The sequence below is a fragment of the Spermophilus citellus genome, assembly GCF_964194105.1.
Source record: "Spermophilus citellus genome assembly, chromosome: 8".
Classification (NCBI taxonomy): Eukaryota; Metazoa; Chordata; class Mammalia; order Rodentia; family Sciuridae; genus Spermophilus; species Spermophilus citellus.
Genome location: NC_138189.1, coordinates 6,084,287 through 6,110,930, shown reverse-complemented (window position 1 = coordinate 6,110,930; position 26,644 = coordinate 6,084,287). Strand labels below are relative to the sequence as shown.

At 46.4% G+C, this 26,644-nt stretch overlaps 2 protein-coding genes across 2 annotated transcripts in view; both read right to left on the bottom strand.

Moving 5' to 3' along the window:
• OTOP1 (otopetrin 1) overlaps nt 1-2,670 on the bottom strand; it is a gene marked incomplete at its 3' end in the record, with an annotated part of 29,845 nt that extends 27,175 nt beyond the window's left edge. The window contains exon 1 of the mRNA XM_081304481.1: nt 1,947-2,670. Coding sequence (XP_081160607.1) covers nt 1,947-2,349 — 403 coding nt within the window. The 5' untranslated portion in view covers nt 2,350-2,670. The remainder of the gene's footprint in view (nt 1-1,946) is intronic.
• A 12,478-nt stretch (nt 2,671-15,148) lies between these two features.
• Nucleotides 15,149-26,168, bottom strand: TMEM128 (transmembrane protein 128). The gene is made up of 5 exons (XM_081304595.1): nt 26,043-26,168; nt 24,560-24,701; nt 19,128-19,286; nt 16,474-16,582; nt 15,149-15,745 (listed from the first exon to the last, which is right to left on the bottom strand). Exons 1-4 carry the CDS (start codon nt 26,137-26,139, stop codon nt 16,483-16,485), a joined length of 498 nt encoding a protein of 165 aa, XP_081160721.1. The 5' UTR covers nt 26,140-26,168; the 3' UTR covers nt 15,149-15,745; nt 16,474-16,482.
• Nucleotides 26,169-26,644: the final 476 nt, after the last annotated feature.

Below are 26,644 nucleotides of genomic sequence, written 5' to 3'. Positions count from 1 at the left end.
GATGGGACAGAGGCCCCAAGTCAAGGATTCCAAAGCCAACCCCTTTCCAGGGTCCCCGTGCCTCGCCTGGCTGGATGTCCTGAGGGGCGACCTGCTGAGTGGACAAGCAGCCACCCCTTACTGGACGCCCACTCTGTGCTCTCCCAATCTTGCCTCATTTATTCCACCTCTACTTGAGGTCACAAAGACCTGCCCCATAGAGCAGGGCCACCAGGAAATGCCGTTCTCTCCCATCGTTCCCTCTGGCTGCCCAAGCCTGGAACAGCACAGCCACTTCTGCCCTAAGTAAGCCCAGAGGAGGGGGTGGGGTGGGGCAGAGGTGGGGAGAGAGGAGGAACAGGGAGAGAGGAAGGAAGGATGAGGCCCAGGAAGGAGAAAGGAAGGAAGAGAGGAGGAATGGAGGGAGGAGAGGGAAGAAAGGATGGTGGGGAAGAAATGGGCGTGGAGGGATGTGGAGGGAAGGAGGGATGGTGGAAGAAAGGGAGGAGAAAGAGAGCAAGAGAAGGACAAAGACAGCTGCTTCCCTGCTGGAGAGGACAGGCAAACCCTGGGGCTTTATTGTTTAGCCTGTGTGGATGGATATCCTAAAACACCGTCCCATGTCCTGCTGGGTGTGTCTGTCCTGTGTGGCAATGGACTCCCTGTCACTCAGAGTCCTAAAACCACGAACTATCCTAAAACAGCCATTTTCAGAGAGGAGTTTGGGCCACCTGGAGTGGAATCCAGTTTCCCCAAAGACTAGATGTGGTCCCTGTTAGTCACAACATGAGGCAGAAACTGATGAGGGACAAAAGAGCCCCACAAAGAGCACCTTGTGGCCACGGGAGGGAGGAGCCCCTCCTGCCAGGCACAGCAGGGGATGGTGGCAATGGGGCCAGACCAGGGGGAAGGACCTGGGAAGGAGAGCTGACAGTGCGGTGCCCACTCTGTGCCAGCAACCTCAGCCCATCCAGGGTGAGAGCTCCGCTTGCAGGGGCGGAGTCTGGGGCCCCCAGTGGGTGAGGCCACCAAGTCACCTGCCCACTCTAATGGAGATTTAAATTCTCATCCAGCCTGAGAATCTGAGTAGAGGTGTGTGGTGTGTCCAGACCTCTTGGTGTACAGGGCACTGTCGGCTCCTGGAGCCCTCTCACAGCCACTCCCACAGCCCCTGTAGCCCTGGGCAGGTCCGGCTCCTTCACCTGGCACCAGGGCTGAGGAGCAGCATCTCCAGGAGGCAGGGGTCCCACTTTACAGTGTCAGCGAGTGTGTCCTGAGAAGTAGCCCGTGCTTCTGTCCAGGCAGAGTGGCTCCTGGGTACTGGGCCCCTTCCACAGTCTCACTTCCTTAGCACCTGTTCCACCCCAGGCCCCGAGGGGGCTCTAGTGCTAAGGAAAGAGTGTCACCGGGCTTCCCGGGAGTGGTGGAGGAACAGAGGCTTCAAGAACAGTGACCCTCCCCCAGGCCAGTGCCAGGAATGGAGGGCATGGTCAGAACCACAAAGTGGGGTGTTGGAAAAACTCCCCTGGGAAGAATAGGGGAGGCCTGAGCCTTGGCTGGGAAAGCAGCAGGGGACAGGGCAGGGGGAAGGCATTCCCGCAGGAGGGAGCAGCTGGCGTGGAGGCAAGTGACACTGAGCCTGGAACCGAGTCCGGACAGTGCTCCGGAGGGCAGGAGAGGAAAGGCGCCATCCGAGCCAGATCTCGGAGTCCTCCGGTGCCAGGAAGGGGGTGCCAGGAAGGGGAGCGTGGCAGGCACCCTGGGGTCAGTGACACCACTGCAGGGCTGTACTCAGGGAAAGCTGTGAGCGCTGTGTGAAACTGTGATTTTCATGATGTAAGGCAAGAGCTGAGGACAGAGGGGACCCAGGTTTGAAGCAGAGACGGACCTCGGGAAGAGAGAGCCAGAAAAGAGGCCCAGAAAGAGGGAAAGAGCGCTGGAGGGGAGGGCGCGCCCGCTGCACTCACCGCGGAGCCACTGCGCCCCGGCGTGCGCGTCCTTGGGGCGGATGAGGCGGCGCTGCGCGTAGCTGCGGCCCACGTACCACAGCATCCAGAGCAGCTGCAGCAGCATGAGCGCCGTGAGGAAGCAGAGCAGGTCCCGCTTGCCCACGCCCGCGGCGTGCACCGCCCAGGCCAGCAGGAACAGCAGCCCTGCCACGAACACGTTCAGCCCGTACTGGCTGCTCAGCGTCTCCGCCAGCTTTTGCGGAACGCTGGCGCGAACCGCGGTCTGTCGAGAGGCCGGGGATTCCCGGGACCCCCGAGTCAGGAGCGGGGAGGGCGGGCAGTCTGGGGGCCCCGATGAGCCCCGGTCCGAGGCGCTCGCTGATGCTCCCGGCGAGGCGGGTGTCCCGGGGCCCGCGGGCATCTTCAAGAGATCTAGCCTGGTCTCGCCAGGAGGCGTGTGAGGCCGTCCCCGCCTGTTGCTCCTGGCTTCTGTCCTTGCCTGGAGCCCTCTGTCAATCAGCCCCCTCACCTACTGCCACTCTGATCCCTGCCCTACCCTCTTCTGCCCCGGTGCCTGGTGCCCTTTGCCAAGGCACTCCCGTCCCCTCACCTCCCGCTCCCTGCCCCAGGTGTCTACGCGCTCCGGATTTCAACTGTCCGCGTCCCCTCTCAGCAGCCGCGACCCCTGGGGTCCTCCCAGGACTCTCCAGGCTTCTGATCCCGCGCTCCCAGGCCAGCCCTGCCCGACACCCGCCCACAGCCACCCCCGCGCCCCAGGGAAACGCAGAGCAGCGAGAGTTGCCTCTCGCCCACTGGCAGAGTTGGTATTGTAGGGACAGGGGACACAGAGGGTCGCCCTGCTGTAACCCTAGGGAGTGAGCTGGGGGTGTGGCTGCGGTGGAGCTGAAGTCACAGCTGCACGGCTGCCAGTGCAGCCGGCAGCTGGACTCCCAGAGCTGGGGCGAGCCTGCGGGTGTGCGTGCGTCCGTGCGTCTGTCCGTTCTGATCCCTGCGGATTTCTGCTATCTGTGGTCTCTGTGTGGGTCGCTCCTGTGTCTGACCCGGGTGGGGAAGAGGAGGAGGGGCGTCCTTTTGTGGGTCTCTTATTTGTCGGGCTGGTATGCCTGTATGTTGGGGGCAATATGCTCAGACGCGGAACAGGACCCGAGCCACTTCCTAGGAAGAGACCATCCCTCGCCCTCCAAGGAAATGGGGACTGTCTCAGCCTCAGGACGGAGCTGGGACAAGGAACACTGCCCAAATCCCCTGACCCTCGGTCCCTCAGTCCCGGGGCTCCCCTTCCAAAGCCCTCAGTGCGCACCTGGAACAGACCCCTCCCAGAAGCGGGCTGTGTTCCCTAAGGACTCCACCCTGGTGCCACTAAGAGGAAATCCAGGCAGGTTTCTGAAAAAACATAAAATAAACCAAGTCCTAAGGTTGAAGGTGACTAAGATGAGAGGCAGGGGCCTTAAGGGCACGAGAAAGAGGAATGTAGAACCTGGGTATCTGAACCCGGGAAAAGGCAGGAGGAGCCTGGCTTGTAAGCACCTTGTGCAGTACCCAGGGTGGACTCTCATATGACCCCTGCCCTGTGGACTTGTTGTAGGGACAGACAAGGCAAGGCACCGAAGATAGCAGGAAACAGATTTATTTGGTTGCAGCCAGGTTCAGAGGGTACAGCTTTTGCTATAATCAATTAATCCCCTGAACCCCGAGTTCAGGGCGTTTCAGAGTTTTATACCCAGTGTGTAAGGGGAGGGACTCAGAAGTTCACAGTCTGCAGAAGTTCACATAAAAGCAGCTTTTTCTTTCACTGTTCTGGGCAAGTTAATTCTTCAAGGACAACCCCTGAGAAGGGGAGAGCTTCATCTCCCCTTTCTTTCCTCCCCCTGCCAGCTGTTACCATGGAGCCCATTTGTAACTTATCTTAAAAATGTAGACATCTCGGTGAAGCTCAGCTCAAGGCCAGAGGCCTTGTTTGCACATTTCTACAAAGTACTATACTGGATATGTTTGTGAAAAACTAGTGAGGGGGTGTCCAGCACCTGGAGTGCTGGTATCTTCCCGGCCAGTGGCCAAGTAAACAGGGCGACTCGAAAATAGGAAGTTTATCTACATTGGACTCTTTTTCGCAGAGACTCTTTTGCTGACAGTCCTAAAATCAGCCATGATGAAGAGGGCTTTTCTGTGGAGAAAAGAGGTGCCACTTCAGTCTAACACTTCTCTTGCTGTCTTGAAATTCTTTATTTTTAAACCAGGGGGCCTTTTCCAGTTCGTATTGGGTCCAGCAAGTCACAATAACCTGTCCTGACTGCCCTGGGCCCCCGCAGAGAATCAGCCTGGAGACCTGCCTTACCTGCCCCCCCCCCACCTGCCTTTGATCTACACACTTCTCCACAGTGAGGTTCCCTTCCAGGCACTCGGGATTCAGCAATGAGGGCTGCTGGTGTGGAGCTGCTGTGCAGATGGAGATGGACTCTGGGGACACCTGACTTCTTAGCACTGGCTGGTGAGCTGAGGCTTAGCTCTCCCCTTCAAGGAACCCAGGTCTCAGAGGGGGAGACAGAGGAGACTGCTAGGAGGGGAGGTTGGAAGGAGGGTTGAGGTTCCCTATCGGCCAGGAAGGCCCAGAGGTCAGGGAGGAGAATACACCTGCACAGGCTTTATATCCAGGAATAATGGGCCAGGTGGAGCCAGGAAGGGCACCTGGAAAGATGCCCCAGCATGTGCAGAGACAGGAGTGTGACACACAGCCTGGACTCAGGCCGTTTCCGCCGGAAGCCCTGTGTCCTCAGTTGTGCCCAGAGCCCAGCCAGCATACACACTCAGCAAGTAAACTAGTGACTTCAAGAGTGAACCACTGCAGGGGTGCAGGAGCAAGCATAGGAGGCCTGGGTCTCCTCACCGGCCACAGAGGGTGTGGGACTGACCCCAGGAGAGGCAGCTTGCCCACCACACCATGCCGTGCCCACATACCTGGTCTGCCTTCTCACCAAGTGCTCCTGCCACACAGACACCTGTGGCCTCTCTCCCACTAGAACAAAGGCTCTGTGGGAAGGACTTGGGCTTGGTCATTTCCATGTCTCCAGCACATAAGACAGTGGTGCCCAGCACACAGTAGGTACTCAGTGAAGATGTGTGGGATGGGTGGGCAGATGGTAGCTGAAATAAAAGGTTCTTTACTTGGCCTGCTCTCCTGTGTTCCCTGTGGACTCGTCCCCCTCTCCATCACATTTATTTCTCACCAATCACAGTAACTGTCTGTATTTAACCCTTTCTGACTCTGAGCTTCCTAAAGACAGAAAATGTCTGGCTCGTTCTTCTCTTGGACACCTAGCATGTGCTTTTTGTGATCCATGGAGAAAGGTGCTGAGCACCTGCTGTGTGCGAGGTCCTGTGCCAGGCCTGGGGACAGCAATGAGAAATTCACAGTTTGTGCCATGTGCCATGAGAACCCAGGAGAGGGAGAACCTGGTGCCTAGCAGGGGACTGGGACCCCAAACCTAAGCCAAACTGATTTTATTTCACCTCATAGTTTAACAAAGCACTTTCCCATCCATTTTGTCTCTCGTAAGTTGGCTTGGTTTAACATGGCTTTGTAGGGAAGGAAATATTAAGAGGTGATTATATAGGGGAGATCTTAAGTCAGGCTTTGGGATGTGGATTGGACTCCATCACTTACTCCTGTGTGACCCTGAACAAATAACTAAGCCTTTCTGAGTCTCGGTCTCTACATCTATAAAATGAGGTTCTTAAAAATGACTATGCCTAATGTTTCTATGAGAATAAAATGAGTTGCTACATCAAAAGCACTTGGGAAGTTACCTGAGATTTTCAGTGTACCAAGACAGTTTGGACTGAGCATTCTAGGTGTCAGACACTGAGCTGAGGCTGTGGCAGAGGCAGCCAGTGTCCATCAAGTGCTGCTTTTCTATCTTGTAGTTTCTGGGAAATGACAATCCACTGGGGGACTCTGCTTCCCATACCCCTGGCATCTAGAATGGCTAAGTGGCTAAGTTCTGAACAGTGGCATATGATCAGAAGTGATGTGCACGCTCCTGGCCCAAACCAGGAAAACCTCCTCCATGTTCTGTCCTCCCCTCCCACCAGCTGGATGTCGACACCAACACCTAGAGCTACCTTGCAGCCAGGCTGAAGATGGCAGAGCCTGTCGGCAGAGTTCCTGCTAAAGCTGGAGCTTCCACAAGTGAGAAATAACATCCCCTCGGGCAACACCACTGCAGAGTCAAGACATATTTGTTACAGCAGCTAGCCTTACCTTGTCTCACTGAATATGAACTCCCCTATATAATCACCTCTTAATATTTCCTTCCCTACAAAGCCAGTTAAACCAAGCCAACTTACGAGAGACATAATGGATGGGAAAGTGCTTTGTAAAATTAGGTGAGACTCTGCCTCTGAGCTACCTTCTTTTTAAAATGTTTTTATAGAGCATGAATAACTGCATAATATAGGGTTTGTTTTAACATGTTCACACATAAGTGGATTATGATCTGCTCCATTTTGGCCCCTAGTACCTTGATTCCTTTTTTATATTTTTAAAATTATTTTTATTTGTTCTAATTAGTTATCCATGACAGTAGAATGCATTTTGACATATTACACATAAATGGAGTATAATTTCTCATTCTTCTGACTGTACATGATGTAGAACCACACTGGTCATGTAGTTATATATGTACATAGGGTAATAATGTCAGATTCATTCTTTTATCCTTCCTACCCCTATACCCCTCCCTTTCTTTCACTCCCCTATATCTAATCCAAAGTACCTCTATTCTTCCCTAGCCCCACCCCCTTATTATGAATTAGCATCTGTATATCAGAGAAAACATTTGGACTTTGGTTTTTGGGGATTGGCATATTTTACTTAACATGATATTCTCCAGCTCTATTCATTTACTGGCAAATGCCATAATTTAATTCTTCTTTAAGGCTGAGTAATATTTCATTATATATATATATATATATATATATATATATATATATAGCCGCAGTCTGGCTGGGCACAGAATCACGAGCCACTCAAGCAGGAACAAAACTTTATTTTTGAAAATGCCACCAATACCCCGTACACGTCCGGGAAGAAGCCGGTCCACCCACGCGGTGGGTCTACTGGAACCCCAGAACAACTTCCTGCCCCGAAATTCCCTCCTCCTACTGTACTTCCCCAACCAATGGGAACTCTCCAGGCCGAGGTGAACAGCAGGAGTCCAATATCCATATGAATGCAAATCTTAACATAATCATATCATCTCAATGGCTAGCTGGCATCACCTTACAACCAAAAGTGCCATGCATCATATTACTTGGCTGTGGCTCTTAGCAATATATATCACATTTTATCTATCCATTCATCTTTTGAAGGGCACCTAGGTTGGTTCTACAATTTAACTACCATGAGTTGAGCTGTTATAAACATTGATACGGCTGTGTCACTGGAGTAAAGCATAAGAAGTAAAATCAAGAATCAATAAATGGGATAGGTTCAAACTAAGAAGCTTCTTCTCAGCAAAGGAAGCAATCAATAGCATGAAGAGGGAGCCTACAGAATGGGAGAAAATCTTTACTACAGAATGGGAGAAAATCTTTACTCAGATAGAGCACTAATCTCTAGGATATATAAAGAATCAAAAACCTCAACACCAAAAAATAACAACAACAAATAACCCAGTCAATAAATGGGCTAAGTAACTGAACAGACACTTCACAGAAAAAGAAATACAATCCACCAACAAACATATGAAAAAATGTTCAACATCTCCAGCAATTAGAGCAATGCAAATCAAAACTACTCTAAGATTTCATCACACTCTAGTCAATTATCAAGAATAAAAGCAACAATAAATTTTGGCAAGGATGTGGGAAAAAAAGGTACACTCATATATTTCTGGTAGGACTGCAAATTGGTTCTTTTTAATAAGCAGTGAAATGTAACTTCCTGAACACTGAAAGAATGTTGGTTAAATGATAGTTTCAGTTAGACAGGATGGTAAATTCAAGAGATCTACTATACAACACAGTGACCTAATTAATAGCAAAGTATACAATTCTTGAAAATTGCTGAAAGTAGGTTTTAATGTTCCCACCACAAAACAAGGGTAAATATGTGGAGTAGTGTGTTAATTAGCTCAATTTAGCCGTTCCATAATGTGTACATATTTCAAAACATGATATGAGGTGGGGGGGAATAGAGGTATTTTGGACTAGATAGAGGGGAGTGAAGGGAGGGAAGGGGGTTTGGGGGTAGGAAGGATAGTAGAATGTGCATATATGATTATATGACCTGTGTAATTCTATATCATGTACAACCAGACGAATGAGAAGTCATACTTCATTTATGTGTGATGTGTCAAAATGCATTCTACTGTTATGTATAACTAATTAGAACCAAAAAACATGACCTACATGATGAGCAGATACAATGTTTTGTGTATATATAAAAAATGCACAAATTAGGGCCAGGATTGTAGCTCAGCGGTAGAGCGCTTGACTAGCATGCGTAAAGCACTGGGTTTGATCCCCAGCATCACATTAAAAAAATAAAAACAAATAAAACAAAGATATTGTGTCCATCTACAACTAAAAATATATTTTTTAAAGTGCATAAATTTTACAATTAAAGGAATAAAATGTTAGCTAAAATATTATTTGTCTATATAATGGGAACTCTCCAGGTATGGTAAACAGAAACTTGACTGGAGCCATTCAAGGGATAGTCAAAGCTCTCACAGTTGGTGGGCTTACCCAAGTCCCCCGTGGTGGGGGGCTGGTCTGTTAAAACTCTGTAATGTGCTACATTTGCATCATATGGACCTTCCTCCAGGCCTTCCCTTCAGCAACAGCCAGCTAGGAAATAGTAATGTCCTGCAGTTGGAAAGGTCTGGATTCTGCCAACCTGATGGCAAGGAAATGACTCTCCTAGAGCCCCAGAAAGGGATATAGCCTGGCTGGGCACAGTGGTACATGCCTGTAATCCCAGTGGCTTGGGAGGCTGAGACCGGGGGATGGTGAGTTCAAAGCCAGCCTCAGCAATGGCTAGATGCTAAGCAACTCAGTGAGACACTGTCTCTAAATAAAATACAAAATAGAGCTGGGGATGTGGTTCAGTGGTCAAGTGCCTTGAATTCAATCCCTGGTGCCTCCCCCCCAAAAAAAAGAACACAGCCTTCCAACATGTTGACTTCAGCCCAGTAAGGCCCATACCAGACTCGTAACATATAACGCCCTAAAATAATCCAGTTCTATTGCCTTAAGCTGTTGTTTGTGGTACTTTCTTTCAACAACAAGCAGCTAATGTGAATCTTCACTCCTCTATCCCAGCTACTCTGCCATGAACCTAAGCTGCCCCACTGAGAGGTCCATGCAGAGGGACGTGGACAGCTGGTCCTGACTCACCAACCTCAGGAGAACCATCTGGGAATGGATCGGCCAGCCTCAGGTTGAGTCAAATCCCTCTGGAGAGGAAATAAGCAGCTCCCACCAACCACTGCTCAAATCTCACATTTTTGAGCAGGGGGAAAAAAAAAAAAAACCAACATTGACCATTTCTTAAGCCATTTATATTTGGGTGTGGTTTGCCATGCAGCAACTGGCATCTGGAACATGCAGGTGCAAGTGGGCATCAGAGGTGACCTGGGAGGCTTTCTGTACTGACACCACCGTCGGCAGGTTCACAGGTCCTGACAGGCCCGAAGATATCATGGGAACCAGGTTGTGCTTATAAGAGAAAGGGAAGCTGTGGGTGTATGGCTCATGCTGGACCTTGGAGCCCACACTTCACTCCTGCCACTGGGCAGGGACAAAGCCCCAAGGGGCCCTGTGGACTCCTCTCCACCATCCATGTCCATGACAGAACACTAAGTCCTCTCTCCGTCTCTATATGTTATAATGAAAGGGTTTAATGAGAAGCAGAGTTGGAGATAGTTTTGCCACAAAGGGGAACAAATAAAAGGGTGACAGCTGGAGAAGCATCAGGGAAACTGATTTCGTTTTGATTTGTTTGGAGAAGGGAAATATTCGAATGTATCTATATGGTGATAGGAATGATCCACCTCGAGAGATAAGGAGTATGCACCAAGTGAGAAGGGAAAAGATTCGTCAAAGTTGCAGCTGCACCTAAAATGCGTTGCCCAGGTGGCCTTGGCAATGGGTCATCAGCTGCGCATCCCATGAGGCAAGAATGGGAGAGGCCACTCTTTGGCCTCAGAACCGAATCCAGGAGATGTAGGTGAGAACTCGAGTCCGTTTCAGGAATGATTTACTCTTCTGTTCAACTCTTCCCTTCAATCCTCAATCTTCTTCGATCAAAAACCTTCATTCTGCTTCTCTAAAATTATTTGTTAGCATATACAAAACACTCTGGCTTGCAATTTCTATAGTATTTCTAAAAATTCTGTGTAGACAGCTACCAGAATCCATAAATGAACAAGTCAGCGTCCTCAAAAATAACTTTTTAAGTTGAAGAGCATTTATCCTAATGGTGAGCACTGAAGAGGCTCTCTGATAACTTCTAGGAACCAGACCTTGAGACCTCCTACTACTGCCCCCTACACCTTGTCCTTCAGTGATCCCCTGGATTCCTTTCCAATGTATTTCTCTTTTGCTCAAGTATAACCAGAGAATGGTTTTTGTTGCATAAAACAAAGACAGGAACTTTAAGTCCAATTTCAATCTCTCTATAAAGACCACTGCCTCCCAAGCTAGGTCCCAGATGCCAACTTGGGGGAACTCCAGTTGGGTTTCTACCCTAATGAACTAAGGTTCCTGGCTTCTACAGAGATGTCTCCATCCAAACTGAGTGGAGAGGAGGGTAGTTTTCCAACCAGGCTGCACACTGGAATTTTCTAAGGGGTTCTTTAAACAAGATGACAGTCTCACCTACAAGAAGAATCAGAACCTGTGCACTGGGCAGCTTGTCACCAACTGTCAAGTCGGAGCACATGCGAACTTCCTCCATACTGCTGATGTGAATAACAGGTTTACAGCTGTTGATTGGTCATCCATCACTCTTCCAAGGGGTACTCCCCCCAACCAGCTTATTCAAGGGCAGGGGGATGACTTGACACAATTTTTAATAGTTACAAGAAAAAGTAAAAATGGCTCATAAATAATATTCATAAGCTATTTAATGGGAGCAAGGGCCTGGCAGAAGTGTATTAAATATCTTTTTAAGTTGACAGAGGCATCTCCATACCACCCTAGTTGACTTCAGCATTAGTCCTTAGCTAACTGGGTTTTAACAAATTGTATTAAACTTAAAATCCCAGTCTTAGATTTCTATCCAAATAGTAAAACTACCTTTAAGGGGAGAGGAAAAAAAAAAAAAAACCGATAGCACTTGGATCTGGAATGCCCTCCAAAGGCCCATGTGTTGAAGACTTAGTCCCAGCTGGCGGCACCACTGGGAGGTGGTGGGAACTTCAGGAGGTATAGCCTTGTTGGAGGAAGTAGCTCAAGGGACGGGGTGGTGTTGAAGGGTTTATTTCTCTTTCCCTGCTTCCTGGCTGCCATGAACAGCTCTGCTCTACCCCTCCCCACCATAATGTTCTGCCTCACCACAGCCTAGAAACAAGAGAGACAAGTGAGCATGGACTGAAATCTCTGAAAGCATGAACCAAAATAAGCCTTTTCTCCTTTGTTTTCCTTGAGTATTTTGTCACAGCAATGGAAAGGTCACTAACATAGGAAACTCATACCAGGAGCTGGGCTGTTGCTGTGACTATACCTGACAATATGGTTCAAAAGCCTTTGGAACTAATACCTGGGAGGAGTTTGGAAAGGTTTGGAGATGAGGATGAAGAAGGCCTAGAATGTCTAAGCAGCGCTTAATGCATGATTTTGATGTGAACTGGGAAGGTCAGAACACCAATAGGAATGTGAAAACCATCCTCACGAGGTTTCAGATGGGAATGACGACTCCACTGGGAATTGGATAGAAGCCATTGGGGTTACATTCTAGTAAAGAACTTGTTTATACTTTGCCAATGTCTTGAGACTTTCAGTGAGGCTGAGTTTAAGGATAATGAACTAATCAGTGTGATGGAAGAAATTTAAGGCGGCACAGCATTTAGGAGATAGAATGGGTATTGCTGCTGGTTTATTTTTTAAAATATTGTTTTTATGTTTTTAGTTATAGGTGGACACAATACCTTTATTTTTTATGTGGTGTTGAGGATCAAACCCATTGCCTCCCGCATGCAAGGCAAGCACTCTACCACTAAGCAACAACCCCAGCCAGCCCTCGCCGGTGGTTTTTTTGTTTTAAATATTTATTTTTTAGTTATAGGTGAACACAATATCTTTTTTTTATTTTTATGTGGTGCTGAGGATCGAACCCAGTGCCTCACGCATGCTAGGCGTGCCCTCTACCACTGAGCCACAACCCCAGCCCCCTTGCTGGTGGTTTTTAACCAGATTTATTGTAAGAATCAGGAAGAAAAAGGAGAGTAGGAAAATTTGAAAACTTTGCAGTGTGGCCAGAAGAGTGTCCCGTGTGAAATTGGGGCCGAGGAAGGCGCGGTTGCTGGAGAGATTAGAATCATTATAAAGAAACCAAGTGCTTTATCCTGGGATAGTAGGAAAGATGCCTTGGAGGAGTTTCAGGAATTGGGCAGACTCCACCCAGTGCAGGCTCTTGGGCATAAAAGCGTAAACTTCTTTGAAAGACTTTGCTTTGAGAAGAAAGTCCGTGGGCAACCTGCATACACAGGGCCATATAGGAAGTTGTTCCTAGGAATCATTTCAACATGTTCAAATGTCTAGACACTCAGAGGCCTCTGCAGCCATGGTGTAAGTGGGCCCAATTACTGTTCCCCCTGGCAGCAGGCCTTGGCATTGTCCACGTGGTGCTGTTTTGTAGGTATGCAGAATACAAGAGCAACTGGGTAATGGAGGCTTCCACTGAGGTTTAAAAGGAAGGCCTGGGAGGTCAGACATTGTATGACAGGGCTGGAATTCTTCTAGGCAGCCCTGAGAGGGCAAGCTGTGAAAGTGAAATTGAAGCTGCAATGGAAACCCTGGAATGCCAGGAGTGTGTAACATCTGCTAAGGGAAGCTGCAGGCAGCAAACAGAGCCAGCCCAAGACTGGCCATGTGGGCTGCTACCAACCAGGCCACAGGGGCAAGGCTGCTCAGCCCCTTAGAGCTCACATCATGCACTACATGGCCCAGGTGCCTGACGGGGAGCTATAGGATTTGATGTTTGTCCTGCTGAGCTTTGGTCTTGCTTTCTTGGTATTCTTTTGTTCTACCCTTTTGGAACCAGAATGTTTACCCTGTGCCATTGTATGCTGGAGGCATACAGCTTGATTTTGTTCTGGAATTCTCTCTTTTTTTTTTTAAATAGAGGTTCATGGCTAACAGTTTGCTTTCAGACTCAAGAGACTTTGGGATTTTGCACAGTGCTAGAATCATTACAACTATGGGAACTCTCAGAGGTGGACTGAATCAATTTTGAATTGTGAGATGGATGAGCCTCTGGGGGCCAGGGGCAGGATGTTATAGTTGGAATCTGGAATGTCCCCCAAAGGTTCATATGTTGAAGGTTTGGTCCCCAGCTGGTGGTGCTGCTTTGGGAGGTGAGGTCTGGTTAAAGAAGTAGCTCCTGAGGGAGTAGAGAAGAAGGCCTTCAAAGGGTTTATTGTCCCCAGGCCCTTCCTTTCTCTTTTCTCTGTTTCCTGGCTGCCACTGTAAAGGGACAAATAAATGAGAATGGTGGGGACTGAGGTTAAGAAAATAATTCTATAAAATGAGCCCACTAAATTGACTCCCCACATGCTTTCTTTGCTGAAAAGTAATCTGCCTGCAGGCCCACCAGGCCTGAGAGGATAGGAAATGTCACATTCCTCAACAAACTGAGGCAGGAGGCAGAAGGCCCAGCAGTCAGTATAGGTAGTAAATGATGGGGGTTGAGAAGATGAGGGCTGGTATCAAAGACCAGCAAGGGGTTGCTAACAGCTAATTTAGGATCACACCTCCAGGGATCACACTTCCAACACAAGCAATTACCCCGGGCTGCTCCTTCCTATCCTTAGGCATATAGGGAGGGGAAATGGGGTAGATTTTGGGGGTCTGTAAAAAAAAAAAAGCAAGACACAACCACTCCCATAGGTACTAGCTCTGAGCCCCACTTCTTTCCAGAGAAGTCTATCTCGGTTCCTCTTAAATAAAACTTGTTTTCTACGCTTGCCTCAGTGTTTCTCAGGTGTTCCAGGGGAACAAGGACCAGATCCTGGCCTCTGAGACCAGTATCACCAAGAGGCGAACTGCTTGACTCTACCTCATACTCACCACCGTGATGTTCTGTCTCACCACAGCTGAGAAGCAATGGAGCCAAGTGACCATGAACTGACACCTCTGAAACTGTGAGCCAAAATCAATCCACCTCCTCTGAGTTTTTCAGGTATTTTATCACAGCACTGGAAAGCGAATACAGTCACTGTCCTGAGGCCCCACCAAGTCCCCTCAGTGGGTCTGAGCCAGATGCTCTAGCTCACAAGGTCTGCAACCTCAGGTTTGACCGCCCCTCACATCACTGACAACCTGGTGATCTAGGCCTTTGCTGATCTTGCCATTTGAAATGACACCTTTTCTACACACCTTTACGTATGTGTGCACAGGCTAGGTTGGATTCTGTTTACAAGCCACAGCTGACTTGTCCCTCAGCAGACATCACCATTCAAGGTGATATTCCTGCTCCTAGCTTGCACCTTCTCTTACTTTCCTCTCCATCACCAGTTATTGAGTGAGTACCTACTGTGTGCCAGGTACTGTAATTGGGGCTTTACAATATATTTCTATTATCTACAAGTCAGTCTGCAAAACATGTTATTCCCAGTTCATGATATCCGTCTTGCAGAGTCATGGAAAATGAACAATTACAACTGAAGGTCTTGTAGCCAGTAAGTGGCAGGGTGTAGCCCACCCCAAACACAAGTGGCAACTAGATCAGTCACTTTATAGGAAACAGAATCAATGTGCTACATGCTTATGACTTATGGCCACATCAGCAGGAAGTCAAAAGCTCCCAAACATTTAACCTAAGCACATCTGCACTGAAAAGTATAAATTATCTTCATGGGGTCATTTAATAGCAGAGTAGCCTTCTCTGATGACCAGCCTTCCATAGCTAACTCAAAGTGCTAACAGCTAGTTACAGAAGCTATTCCAAAGTATGTATTAACAAAATGCACAAAAAAAAGTTATAAAAATATTTTATTTAAGTGGTAGAGGGAAAATTATACATACTTAAAAATGATTAAAAATTCATGTAAAAAAACACTAAAAACCCCCAATAATTTATACAATGATAAAATCCAAAGTGATGGGAAAACACAAAATACTTCCATCTGTTCCTGCCACCCAATAAAATTATTATAAAAATGAATTATATGGTTATTACTAGAGTTGGCTTAAAGGCACATGACAAGATAATTCTAGTCACTTGATACAATGAACTGCTGTCCCTTAAATGCAGGAGAGTTTATTTAAAATACTGGGAACATATTAAAGAAATTACTTTTGCCAAAGAGTCAAACAGATTAACATTGCAAAATAGTTATTTTCCAATAACACAGATTTGTGAAAAATACAGTCACAACTAGAATTGGATAATATGCAAGTGAAAGGTGATTTATTCTGATTTCAACAACAGATCTACCAAGTTACAGCTTTTCCCAGCAGCCCACCTGTTTGGCAGGAACCAGGACACACTGCAGCCTTCCCATCATCCGCCGGCAAGGCTTCCAACAAACTGGACATTTAACTATTCACTTCAAATTTCCATGTCCTTAAATCTGAAAGAAAACCAGCATTTAGTCCCAATAAAACAACTAAGTTCATGAATTTAACATTAGAAGCGCAATTCAAATCTATATGCCTGCAACAGCCCTGGGTCTCCATGGCCAATCACAAACCACATCAGTAGGAAGTCAAAAGTTCCCCAGCATCTGGAGAACTCAAAATCAAACAGCCACTGAAGACCTGCAGGCTGCAGAGTGTGGGAGTTGGGTCAGAGGAAAGGATGCACTGTGGTGTGAGAATGATTCAGAAGCCCTGAGTTGCCTGAGGTAAGGCCTATGACTGGTCCTTCCCTCGATGAGGCACCCACTGGTCCCTTGACACAGCACATCTGGGAGACACTATTTACCTCACTAGTCAAGTGGCACTAGCAATATTTTCAGACTTGCAACAAGGAGATTATTCCATTTCTTCTTTATAAAATTTCTTCAATATAAAATGGTGTGACATGTGAACTAATTTATTTTGGAAGATGCAAATACTATCCTTATGAAGTCTTTGAAAAGCAGGTGCCTTCTCTAAAAGCCGTCACGTAGACCTAAATTTTACAAAAGCAAAGAGGACTCGGTCCCTTTCATCTCAGAGAACAGTGGGGAAAAACTCCAGCACACACATGACTGGAGTCACTCTCAAGTAGTCTACTATAGCAGAGTCCACTGAAAACTGTCTTGAGAGACATGTTCACAAGTTCATGATTAAAAACAAGATATTCCAGCTAGCTTACCTTCTGAAGTCATCCAAGGAGTGAGATGAACATTACAACCCCCATGAACTGGGTAAATAATAAAAATGGAGTGAAAAATGACCATACATTCCATAAAGCAATGTTGAAGCTGAAAGGGATCAAAAAATAAAGAGTTAAAAACCATAATTATCATCTATACAAACATCTGTTACCCAAGAAGTGGTAGTTAAAGAGCTCAGCCTGAGGGCACTCATCCAGCCAACAACTTTCCACACTCTTCACATCTTCACATCCACGAATGGGCCAGGTCTGGAAAGGGAAACCCTACACACACTTACAGAGCAGCACGAGGCCTTGGAGAAGTACTCAGACCTAGAATCTAAAGGCCTCCAGTGGCAGCTGGCACAGCCCCTCAGAGACTTAACGTCCCTTAAGGCTGGTGTCTGCAAGAGACCATGAATTAAACTGGCTGTGGCCTGCTTTATGATCTCACACACTACCAAACGATCAGAGTAAAAAGACAAAAGTACTTTCTCTTAAAAGCAGAATGAAAAAAGTAACCATTTATAAGAGGCTATCAAATCTTCATTGAGAAAAACACTATTCCTGTCACCAAAGAAAAAATGAAACATTTTCTAAGTGTAACTGAATTTATAAGAGCAAAAGCTAATAAGGAAAACTATATACAAATCAATGAGTTTTTCAGAGTTACTGGTTTTATTATTAAATATTTTGATAATTATGAATTTTAAATAACCATACTCCCACTGGCCTAAAAAGTAATTTAACATTTTTTGGGATGCTCTTAGCTATAAGATAAAAAGTAAAATAACACCCTGGAATGCCCACATAACCTAAGGGTTAATAACTGCCACACCACAAAGTCAAAGAGTCTTAAACTGCAACTGAAATCAAGCCATAGAAATAAGACTTAAACTGAATATGTACAAAGGTGTTTGACTTTTCCAAAATCAGAATTCAATTAATATATAGAGGAAAACTGAAGAACTCTAAAACACACATGAAGAGCAGTTTTCTCCCTGACTGGCAGGATTATGGAATATATTTCATTATGGTTTCCTGTAATTTCTAGATTTTTCTTCAGTGGTCAAATATTCCTTTTTTAAACAGGGGGGAAAAAACCCTGCTTTTCACTGAGTACCTATTAACTGATAAAGAAGGATATTCTCTGTGGAGTTGAAAATAAAAATAACTAAGTGCAACAGTAGTGACCACTAAGGACAGGCTTTTTGACCATATTGTGGAAACCACATAATCAGGTAAAACAATTCAATGTACCTATGTGTATCACTATGGAAGAAATCCAAACTGTGTGGTGCCTGCTAGTAGGGGAAAAAGTTTAGTTGTTCCTCAGTTATCTGTAGAGAATTTGTTGAAGACCTCCAGGTACTCAAGTCCTTTGTATTAAATCGTATAGTATTCACATACAATCAAACACAACCTCTCATATACCTTAGATCATATCTCAGAATATCTAACATGATATAAATGATATATACATAGTTATTATACTTTTGTTTAGGGAATAATGACAAGAAAAGAACTCTGTACATATTCAGTAGACAACACTGTTTTCCAGTTTGAAGTAGGTTGAAGATGTAGACTCAGAACCTACAGAACAGAGGGTGATTGTACATCACTTTGGACAACAGTTTGGCATTTTTCACTAAAGTTGGAAGAATATATACCCTATGGCCCAACAATTTCACCTGTGTGTGTGTGTGTGTGTGTACACATATATATAACATATGCACATGTGCCCCAAGAAAAACAGACAAGAACGTTGCTCACAGCATCCTTCATAATCACCACAAATTGGAAACAATCCCAACGCTGTCAACATGGAATATCAACTAGGATTTGATTATACAATAGAACATTGCACAGCAATAAAAATTAACTACTGTTGTCAGTAGTTATAAAATATATATATAAATGCTGCACATATGTAGTCAAATGTAAAAAAGTACATACTATACGAATTCATTTATATAAATTTTAAAAACTTGAGTATTTAAGCCAGACATTGTAGTATATACCTGTAATCCCAGTTACTTGAGATTAAAGGAGGAAGGTTGTAAGTTCAAGGTCAGTCTCGGCAATTTATCAAGACCGTTTTAAAATTTCTTAAAAGAGCTAGAGATGTGACTCAGTGGCTGAGCGCTTGTATAGCATGTGCAAAGCCCTGGGTTCAATCCCCTGCATCTGCAAAGGTGTGCAAAAATAAGTGATCGCCATGAAGGCGGGGAGAACGCTCATCTGTGGCAGGAAGATGCAGTGACTGGGAGGGGCAGGAAGCAGTGGCCAGGATGTGGGCTGGGTTCTCTTTCTTCATCTGGGTGTGGCTGACAGCAGTGCTGTTGTGTGATTAATTTGTTCAGCTGTATGTCTGTTTTTTTCTACTTTTTTAATGTATTGTACATCACAATGAATAAGATTTAAAAAACAAAATGGACAATGTGTACATAACGTCACCATTTCTGTTTGAAATAACTAAGTACATAAAGGAGGAAAGAGATGCTAAAGACAAGGGAGCCTGAAGCACAGGAATGACCGAGGGACTATTTTCTATTAAACCCTGGTTCTTCTTTTCAGTTTTGGACCACACACATCATTATCCAATCAAAAGAAACTGTTTTTCACTTATATTCATCATTTCAAAGTTAACTTACCAAATTCCTGCTGCAATAAAACTCACAGTTGTAACAGGTATTAACGATGGATACTTGACATCATACTCTTCAATTCCACGGTACCACTCCAGGTAGACTATGCAGTAAAATGCAATTGACAAGCTGACAAGCAACAAGGTCCCACCAGAGAGAAACCAGCTGGAGGAGAAAAACAAGGCAAGGGCTGCCGACACTCAGCCAATCAGCAGGCGTCTTAACAGCTTCGCTAATAGTGTAAACGTCGGTTTTTAGAACATCAACCAGAGAAGGGTGCAGAGAGGTCTTCCATTCCACAATCTCAGCATTTGAACATCTCAAGCCACTGGGAGATGGGGTGAGAAATGAGACACATGACTCATGGAAGGGTTAAAGAGTGAAGCTTCACACATATGCATTCATATGTATGAGGTAGAGGGATCATAATTTGAGGCCACCCTGGGCAATTTAGCAAGACCATCTCCTCAAAATAAAAAAAAAGGGCTGGGGATGTAGCTCAGTGGTAGAACACCCTGGGTTCAATCACCAGTACTAGGGGAAAAAAAGGCTTTCTGCAATGAATGGTTTGGGCATGGTCTGAGTGTGTCCCCAAAGGGTCATGTGCTAGAATCTTGGTCACTCTCTTAGGAGGTGGCTGAGTCATGACTGCCCAGGGATTAATGATTTTCTTGCAAAAGTAAGTTCTTGCCCTCAGGACGAGACAGGTTACCTCCAGAGCATGTTGCTCTAAAGCTTCGCACCTCTTATTGGTTCATCTCTTACACTCAATCTTTTGCAGACACCCACTTCCCCTTCAACTTCTCCAACATGCTGTGACATAGTCATGGGGTGCGATGCTACTTGGAGTCTCCAGCACCCAGAATTGTTAGCCAAATAAACTTCTTTCTGTATACATCACGCAGCCTCAGGTATTTTGTTATAGCCACACAAAACAGACTAAGACACCTATCTCAGAATAACTTCTATTCTCTCCCAAGGGAGTGTAGTTTTGCTTCCTGTCAATTCCACCTAAGACCTGACAGCCTGTGTGAGGCAGCCTTGACAGCCCTTCCTTCCAGTCCCTGGTCATAAGAGGAGGCCAGATTTAGAGAAAGAAATCCCTTTCTCAACCTCCCAGTTCAATCCAAACCCCCACTATGCTTTGCCTGTGTATGTGGAAGACTGGCAAGCCATGTTGACAAGGGAGAGCAGACAGCTACAGCGGTTCAAGTACAAAGGCACTGGGTAGGCTCCCGCAATGGCAAGCTTCCAGGCTCCATCAAGGCCTTTCATGATGGCCCATTTCTGGGATTCAGAATCTGCACTGGCAGTCCAGTGCAGGGGTTCTGAGTACACTTTGAAATCTGCCTGTCTGGGTTTGAATCAGATCCAGCATGACGAGCGTGTGACTCAGGCCAAAACTACTATCCTCAGTGAGCTGCAGGCATACAGACCACACTTAACTCATAAAACAGCCGAGAGTTAAAGACAGACTCCTTGCACACCTAACCCCCAGTGGTGATTATTATCATTCCACTCTTCTTGTCTGTGAGAAAAACATTTCCATGTTCCCCTTCAGGGTCCTTGAAGACGTCTCTCCTGCTGGAGTGTACATCTCAAAGGGTGATACCACCACAGTGAAGAAATTTGACCCGACTATATAACGAAGCAGAGCTACACATACAGCACATAAATAACTATCACTTTATCTGTGTACTGAAACTCCACAGGGTAGAGGTACAATCAGGAAAAAATATCTTGAAAAGTCTCCACATGGGGCAATGACACAAGAAGGGCTAGGGAGCTCCAGGCTTGGTGGTCATCTCCTTGCTTCCTCGGAGTCCTTTATCTGTTTCACAGCCACTCCTCGAGTGGCTGCTCTCTCCAGATATGGCTAAAAAAACAAGGAGATTTTTAAAACTTCCTAAACAAAATCTAATACTGCAAGCAAGTGGTCCTAATTCTGGGCTGTACATCAGTTACCTCTGCATTCTAAAAGAAATGGTATTGTCCCCAGTTTCCAAAATTCTGAGTCTGAGTAAAGTCCAGAATATCTGGGATTTTAGTTTTAGTCAGGTTTTCTTCTAACTCCACAGCTGATTTTGACAAACACAAGCACGGTTAAAAAACAAACAAACAAACAAACAAAAAACAACCCAATTTCCAAAGCATTGTGATAATTTGTTTGGTTTGATATCCCATCTCTCTCAAGTTTGAACATACAATCTTCCAGCCCTATGCAAACCCAAAGAATCCTAATACCTCGATCTGAACTAAGGCTGGAGCAGGGGGAAAAGAGATCAGCTCAGGTGTCAAGGAACCCGCCGTTGAGGAAAAGCAGAACTCCACTGTACTGCCCCAGGTTCGCCTTTCATTCCATGGCTGCTTGACTCCCCACCCAAATCCCTACCAAGACCCAATGCTATGCAAACTCCTCAGCCTCCAGGTGTGCATTTATGTCTCTTTCCCCTAAGACGATGGGAACCTGAAGTCTGATGGGAAGGTGAGGACAGGTGGATGACCTCAACTTCCCTCCATCCCCCACAGCCCTGATGCCCACATCCATGTCCTGGCTCTGCCACATAATAGCTGTGGTCCAGGGTACTCTACTAATGGCTGCAGTTGCACCCAAATATTTTATGGGTATTGTCATTTCTCACCCTGCCGTTTTCTTTTTTTTTTAATATTTGTTTTTTAGTTGTCATTTTATTTATTTACTTTTATGTGGTGCTGAGGATTAAACCCAGGGCCTCACACGTGCTAGGCACGCACTCTACCACTAAGTCACATCCCAGCTCATCACCCTGCCATCTCTTTAGAGAACTGAGAACACCTAATCTAAGAATGCAAACAAAGAAGTTCTCCCATGTCTCCTCAATCCTCAAAAAGTCTGCCTCCTGAGGTCGGGCCAGCTAGGCCCCTCCTAGGCATCCTGTGTATCCTGTGCATACTTACAAAACACGCACACAGGCCTGTTCATCTGTCCACTGCTACCTGGAATGGGTGGCTGGAGAGCCAGAAGTGTAGTTCATCACTGGCACCCACACCCAAATGCACCTCTGGCTTCTCTCAAGTGTCTGCTGAGTGAAGGAGCAGCTGCTACTGGTGGCGTTTAAAGTACCCATCCCTATATTCCCAGCCTAAGTTGTAAACCACCTGAGAGGAAGGACTCAAGTTGATGAAGATCAAAATGTCATCTTTACTACTGATGAAGCTGCAGGAAGGACACTTTGGTAAGCAGTGACAAAGCCTTTCCTGATAATGAAACAGTGACAGACATTCTTAGCCACAGTGGAAACTTAGGAACCTCTTCCTGCACTGCTGCCTCCATAAAACCATAGCCCAGAAAAGAAGACCAAAGCCTGTGCTTCTGGAGCAGCCAACTCCCAAAAGGAGGAAAGTGCTTTACTACATTCATCCACTCTTTATTTCAAACCCAAATGGGCAAGTCACACACTGCACAGGAAGAAGTAGGTGGAATGAAAGGGCAGGAAGATGGTAGTGTTTAGGGAAAGTTCCTACTCATGGAAATATGGAGAGAGAGGAGCAAGGTCTCACCTCCTAAGAGTTTAAAGAGTCCCCTGTGCCTACCTCCCCCTCACTACTTGCTCCCTCTCTCCCTTCCTCCTCCTCCAGCAGTCACTGGTCCTCTTAAGGAGACCGCGTCCTACCATGACTGCTTCTTTCCAGCCCTTTAGTACTTCCAAACAACTGATCTTCACCTCCTGAGCAAGCCAGCCCTCCAATGCCAGCTCTGATGCTTAGCAGCACCATCCCCTGCCTGTCATCTGGGGGCCTCCACGTCATTCCCCAGTGTTCAGAAGGTCCCCGGGATGTGATTTCACAACCTTCCACTCCATGTCAATTCCTGAGATTACACTAAGGGATCTAGTTCCTGGCCTGGCCACAAAACTCCTGACTTCTCCCACTGATGACCTCTGCCATAGCTCTAACCCCATCACACCCTCCACTTAACTACTCCCTGACACACCCTGAGATGGGTTTCTGCTCGTTCCTTCCAGTTCTCCTGCACTTTGCACTCACAAAGACAGTCAGACCTTCTTTCTACCTCCTTTCTTCTCCAAATGGGTTTAAAGCCTTAAATTCACACTACCTTCCTCATCCTACAATACATCAGAGCTAAGAAGGCACACTGAAGTCGTTTCCAGTTTTCATCCACTCTGCTGTGCATCCCCGGAGCAACTACCCTCTTATTTTGTTTTTTCTTTTTCTTTTTTTTAATATTTATTTTTTAGTTGGCACAATATCTTTATTTATTTATTTTTATGTGGTGCTGAGGATGGAACCCAGGGCCTCACATGTGCTAGGTGAGTTCTCTACCACTGAGCCATAACCCCAGCCCCCTTATTTTGTTTTTTCTTTTCAGTTTTTTCTCTGACATAAAACCAACATATTTAAAATTTGGGGGCGGGGGGCTGAGGGGTACTGGGAATTGAACTCATAGGCACTCTACCACTGAGCTACATCCTCAGCATTTTTTTTTTTTTTTTTTTTTTTTACTTTGAGACAGGATCTCACTAAGTTGCCAAGGCTGGTCTTGAACCTGCAATCCTCATGTCTCAACCTCCTAAGTAGCTGGGATTTAAAGTGCAGCTGACCCAGCTGACAAATTTAAATTACATATATTCAAAGTATACAACACAATTTAATGTGTTTATATGTATGAAATGATTACTACAATCAAGTTAGTTGACACACCATCACCTCACAGTTACCAGGGTGTATATGCAGGTGCTAGATATACTTAAGATCTACTCTCTCAGCAAATTTCAATTATAAAACACACTATGATTAACCACGGTCACTATGCTGTGCTAAATCCCCTGACTTAACCTGTTCACTTTATAACAGAAAATTTGTACCCTTTGACCAACATCTCTTATTCTTCTTTGTATCATTAGCACTTCCAACATGATGCTCCACAGAGACTAGGAGCTTATTAAATGTATGAATTCAACTGCCAAAATGAAACAGGAAATTTAGAAAATTGTTATGGTTTAGATATGAGGTATCCCCCAATGACACAATGCAAGAATTTTCAGAGGTGAAATGATCATAGATTATGAGAGCTGGGACCTAATCAGTAGATTAACTCACTAATGTGGCTTAACTGGGCAGTAACTGTAGGAAGGTAGAGAGTAGCTGGAGGGTCACTGGGGTTTATATTTTGTCTATGGTGAGCTGAACTCAGTCTCTACTTCCTGGCTGCCCTGAGCTGACAGCTTTCTTCTGCCACAACCTTCCACCATGATGTTCTGCCTCACCTCAGCCCAGAGCTAAGGAATCAGTCAACCATGGACTGAACCTTTGAAACCATGAACCAAAAAAACCTTTTTTCCTTCTTTAAGTTGTTCTTCCCAGGTCTTTTAGTCACAGGGATAAAAAGCTGACTAAGACAGATGTTTAACTTGTGAAGTGTTAAAAAGTTTTCTTACCTACTAGTGTGAAAGTTTTCTTTAAGGGTTTTAAAGAAATCAACATAATAGGTCACAACAATGGATGCCAAAATCCAGAATCCAGAATGAATATTAAGTCTTGGAAGAGGTTTCTCCTTTTTCTCAACAGTTGTAGAAGATCCTGCAAATAAGGGAGATTCCAATTTAAGTTACTATAGTTTTTTTTTTTTTGAGTTGCAGTTGGACACAATATCTTTATTTATTTATTTTTATGTGGTGCTGAGGATGGAACCCAGCGCTCCACACATGCTAGGCGAGCGCTCTACCACTGAGTCACAGCTCCACCCCATAAGTACTATAGTTTTTATGAGGAAAAAGATGACTATTGTAAACCAAATAAATCATTTCCTGAGCCTTCTAATAACCATAATCAGTCCAATTGTAGCACTGAAACCTTCTGTAAAATCAAGATATATCTGTGTTTGCAAAAATAATTAATAGGTCACTATGTGTTCAAAATAGCCAGTTATTTTGTATAAATGAATTTTAAAATCAAATTAACACTCTCTCAGATATAACAATGCCACCCAGAAGCATAGGAATTTTAACACTGTGTTCCCATTTCCTCTAGAAAAGTATCAGCCCCATTAATTAGGAAAAATGCCAACTGTAAATGTCACGTACAAAATGGACTTCTGATTTTTCAAGACAACTGTTTATAACGAAAAGTGTTGCATTTTAAACCACCACCACCTTTTGAGGCAGCTCAACCATGAAAAAGATTACACCAGAGCTCTAGACCCAGCACATCACTGTCCCAACAGGTGAAAGACAAGCGACTTCTCCCATCTTGGAACCAAACCCAAGGGTGACTCTAACACCAAGCTCTCGTGACATCAAGTTCTCGTGAGGCCGCTGTGGGTGAGGCTGCGGGCAGTCCTGGGCAGGGGGACTGGTCATGAATACAGACCCTCAAAACTCTTTAAGTCATGCCTGGGCACGATGGGGGTCTGCGCTCGTTTCCAAAAGCTAACGAGCGGGCAGCTCTACAATACAGAGGATGACCAGGTCCACACCACCCCGGCCTCCCAGCCTCACCCCCGGCCTGGCCACACCACCACCACGCACTCCTCCTACTGCACTCCTCCGCGTCCTCACAGGCGCCACAGGTGGCCCGTTTTGTACCAACTGGTGGCACACCGGCACTTCCCCTGGCATGTCATCCACCGGGTACCGACGCTACGGGCCACCGAGGACATTCCCTCCGCCGCCTGCGACGAGCAGCCACGAGGGGAACCGCTAGCACACGCGGCCCTGTGGACCGGACCAGGACGATTCCCTGGTGAATTCCTAAGACTCAGACGGAACCTGAGGGTGGTTTTAATTTGAACGGTATTTCCGGAAAGGGTTCTCGGGCATCCTGCCGCGCTGTGAGGGGAGGAGGCGCGGGGACCACCGGATGCCGCGGAGCGTCCACGACTCTAACTCCCCGAGCACTAATGAGGTGGGGCGCGGAGCTCACCCCCCGCCGCGTCGCCTTCGCAGTCCAGCCGGGTCTCGGCGTCCCTCGGTACCAGGTAACGCCGCCTCAGCTGCTCGCGGGCCTGCGCGACGTCCATGTTGGTGCCCGAACGCGGCGGAAGTGACGTCGAAGCACTTCCGGCGCTCACGCCGGTGGCGAGGTTTCCCGAAGTCGGGCGTGGAGTTTTTGTAGTTTTGTAGTGCTGTTGTAGTTTTTGCTGTTTGGAGGCTCAGGTGAAGTTGGCGTTCTCGCGTCTGCGCCCAAATCCGCCGGCGTGGTTTGAACTTTAAATCAGTACTGCTCTTTTCTGGTGTCTAAACGACTAGTTTCCCGGGGTTGCGTGGATCAACGGAAACCCCGAAGGACCAAGCTTATCGCTGCCGCGGGTACGCGAGGCAGGTGTGGCACCCTCCCTGACCCGCCAGTGCCCAGACTCTCAATGTCCCCCCCACCGCGCCCCCAACACACACTCACTCTCTCTCCCCCCCTCCCTCCTCTCTCCCCCCCTCCCTCCTCTCTCCCCCCCTCCCTCCTCTCTCCCCCCCTCCCTCCTCTCTCCCCCCCTCCCTCCTCTCTCCCCCCCTCCCTCCTCTCTCCCCCCC

What these genes read in the sequence shown, in the direction of transcription:
- TMEM128 (XM_081304595.1), bottom strand. Translation starts at nt 26,139, where the DNA reads ATGGACGTCGCGCAGGCCCGCGAGCAGCTGAGGCGGCGTTACCTGGTA. An exon ending in CGAAGGCGACGCGGCGGGGG is followed by an intron (nt 24,702 to 26,042) that starts GTGAGCTCCGCG and finishes CCTTATTTGCAG; the next exon opens with GATCTTCTACAACTGTTGAG. An exon ending in GAAAACTTTCACACTAGTAG is followed by an intron (nt 19,287 to 24,559) that starts GTAAGAAAACTT and finishes TTTCTCCTCCAG; the next exon opens with CTGGTTTCTCTCTGGTGGGA.